We start from the raw sequence: 2,805 nt of genomic DNA on the forward strand, positions 1-2,805 counted from the left end.
GTCCGGCGGTGCCGGTGGGTCCCCCGCGGGAACGGCGCCATGGCTGCGGACTCGGAGGTGCTGCACTTCCAGTTCGAGCAGCAGGGGGATGCGGTGCTGCAGAAGATGAACCTCCTGCGGCAGCAGAACCTCTTCTGCGACGTCTCCATTTACATCAACGACACCGAGTTCCAGGGGCACAAGGTGATCTTCGCCGCCTGCTCCACCTTCATGAGGGATCAGTTTCTGCTCAATCAGTCCAAGCAGGTGCGGATCACCATCCTGCAGAGCGCCGAGGTGGGCAGGAAGCTGCTGCTGTCGTGTTACACGGGCGCTCTGGAAGTCAAAAAGAAGGAGCTGCTGAAATACCTCACCGCCGCGAGTTATCTCCAGATGGTTCACATTGTGGAGAAGTGTACCGAAGCTTTGTCAAAATACTTGGAAATCGATGCTTCCATGGAGAACGGTAGTCAGGCTGCAGAGAGGTGTCATTCCTCAGATGCTGAACTGAGAAATGGTGATGATGCTTTAGATAAAGATTGTGAAATAATTGAGATCTCTGAAGACAGCCCAGTGAACGCAGAATACCCCGTGAAACAGGAGAAGGGGGACATCCCACGGCCTGCAGAGCAGAGCTTGATCTCGGAAAGAAAGGACACACAAACCCCAGAAATATCAACAGTTGAAATCGGATATAAGGACGATGAAATCTGTATCTTCAGAATGGATTCTGTGAACGTAGCAAACGTAGAAAATGATCATTTTCCTCAGCCTTGCACATCGTCTAAAACAAACTTATATTTTCCAGAAACCCAGCACTCCTTGATAAATTCTACAGTTGAAAGCAGAAATACAGAAATGTCAGGAAACCACTTTCAGGCTTTGGTCAGTGACAATCCAGAAGGAACTTCTAGCCTGATGAATGGGTTCCAGAGCCTGGATGATTCGGGCAATTCATGGCGGCACCAATGTCCGAAGTGTCCAAGGGGATTTCTGCATCTTGAGAACTATCTCAGACATCTAAAAATGCACAAACTCTTCTTGTGTTTGCAGTGCGGCAAAACATTTACACAAAAAAAGAATCTCAACAGACATATCCGGGGGCACATGGGCATCCGCCCCTTCCAGTGCATGGTGTGCCTGAAAACCTTCACTGCCAAAAGTACGCTTCAGGATCACCTCAATATACACAGCGGTGACAGGCCCTACAAGTGTCATTGTTGCGACATGGACTTTAAACACAAGTCTGCTCTTAAAAAGCATTTAACTTCTGTTCATGGAAGGAGTAGCAGCGAAAAACCAAACCTGAACGCTATTACAAAAGTTAAAATAGACTATGATTAATGGATGGGTGGTTGTGGAGCCAGGCTCCACAAAAAGCTCCTGCCTAGTGAAATTCTAGATGAAATTCTAGATGCAGATCCTCACGTAGTGGAGAGAGGCGCAAATGTGTGAGTGGTGATCAAAGACAGGCCTTGCAAGCAGCAAACTGGCCTGCTGCATTGCGCTTGCTGTTGCTCTAAGTGCAAAAAATGTGTTTACTAATTGAAAGTAAACAGCCAAATATGGGAAATAATTTCGTGCTTCTCTTCTGTTATCCCGGAGACATTCTGATTTCTCCCCTCCCCCAGTTATGGTGTGCACTCCCCTGTATCGAGGGCAGGCACTGCCGATTTTCAAACTGTTACTGATATTGCAATAAGTCGAAGCCTGAGCTGTGATGTTCCTGATTTATAATGTCGAAGGAAAGGGAATGTTTGTATTTATTCAGCAAATCAGTCATGCCCACCCAGTTCATGTATAATTTATGGTAACATCATCTCCTTACTTGCCCAAACTTTGCTAGATCTTTTCAACAGAAAGAAGATGTTTTCATACTCAAGTCTGTGATATTTAAGAAAGAACACACAACAAACAAAAAATAATCAAGCCTTCAAATTGCCTCTTGCAAATAGAGAATTGGTAATGGTAAAAGAGAAAGAAACAAACAGTATTGCCTTGCATTTCATTTTTACCTGGTAGTCTCATTAGAAGTACTTGCTTTCAGTTTTATGAACGAGTTGTGAATTTTTCTAAACTACTTGTCATTATTCTTTTTTTGTCATACCAGTGTTTTGCACCTGTATTTGACTAATTCTGATTAGGTTAGTCCTGCTTGTTGAGCTGTAACGTTTGCCTTCAGTTTTTACAAATCTTAGATACAAACACAATGTGAAAAATTAAGCTGTGTGCTGTAATGTAATAGCAGTTTCTACATTCATTTTGAAAAACAATCATTTAAATATGAGTAGGAATGGCTTAGGCATAGAGGTCTTCTCATATTCTAATTCTGTGACACAGTAAACCAGTAACTACGTGTGTTTGGATAGGTGTGTTTGTACTTTGTCAAAGGTCATTTCAGTTTCATCACAAGCATTGAAAGCCCTGTAACGCAGAATCTTTATCCTACACCTGTCTTTGACTGGTGTATGTTTCTTCCACTTAATATGATATGAATAAAGAGTCAATTCTGTTGTTAAAATGAGATAATGGTACTTACAACAGACTCTCCAATAGCAAAAAGCAGTAGTTCTCAATCTTGTCTGTCGCTAGGGTACGTTTTCCTTCATGTTTCAGAAGTGCTGTTACAAAGTTCTTGCTCCAAGTCCAGAGGTCTGGCCTGTGTGCTCCATAACCTGGCTGTGTTAAATACAAGACAATCATTTTTAATGATGTTGGTTAACAGGTTTAACTTAGTTTCCTTCCCTGTGAACGCACCAGCCATTGCTTGGGGTTTTATTTATCAGCTGGGTGAGGGGTAGGTGTGTACAATATCTACCGCGCAAT

At 43.2% G+C, this 2,805-nt stretch overlaps 1 protein-coding gene across 1 annotated transcript; it reads left to right on the top strand.

Annotated features, from left to right (window-relative positions):
• The first annotated feature begins 39 nt into the window (after positions 1-39).
• On the top strand, positions 40-1,323 carry ZBTB6 (zinc finger and BTB domain containing 6). The gene has a single exon (XM_010079376.1). The coding sequence runs from the start codon at positions 40-42 to the stop codon at positions 1,321-1,323; it is 1,284 nt and encodes a 427-aa protein (XP_010077678.1).
• Positions 1,324-2,805: the final 1,482 nt, after the last annotated feature.

The sequence above is a fragment of the Pterocles gutturalis genome, unplaced genomic scaffold (genome assembly GCF_000699245.1).
Source record: "Pterocles gutturalis isolate BGI_N339 unplaced genomic scaffold, ASM69924v1 scaffold1899, whole genome shotgun sequence".
NCBI lineage: Eukaryota > Metazoa > Chordata > Aves > Pterocliformes > Pteroclidae > Pterocles > Pterocles gutturalis.

Coding starts and splice junctions, on each gene's coding strand:
- ZBTB6 (XM_010079376.1), top strand. CDS start 40: ATGGCTGCGGACTCGGAGGTGCTGCACTTCCAGTTCGAGCAGCAGGGG.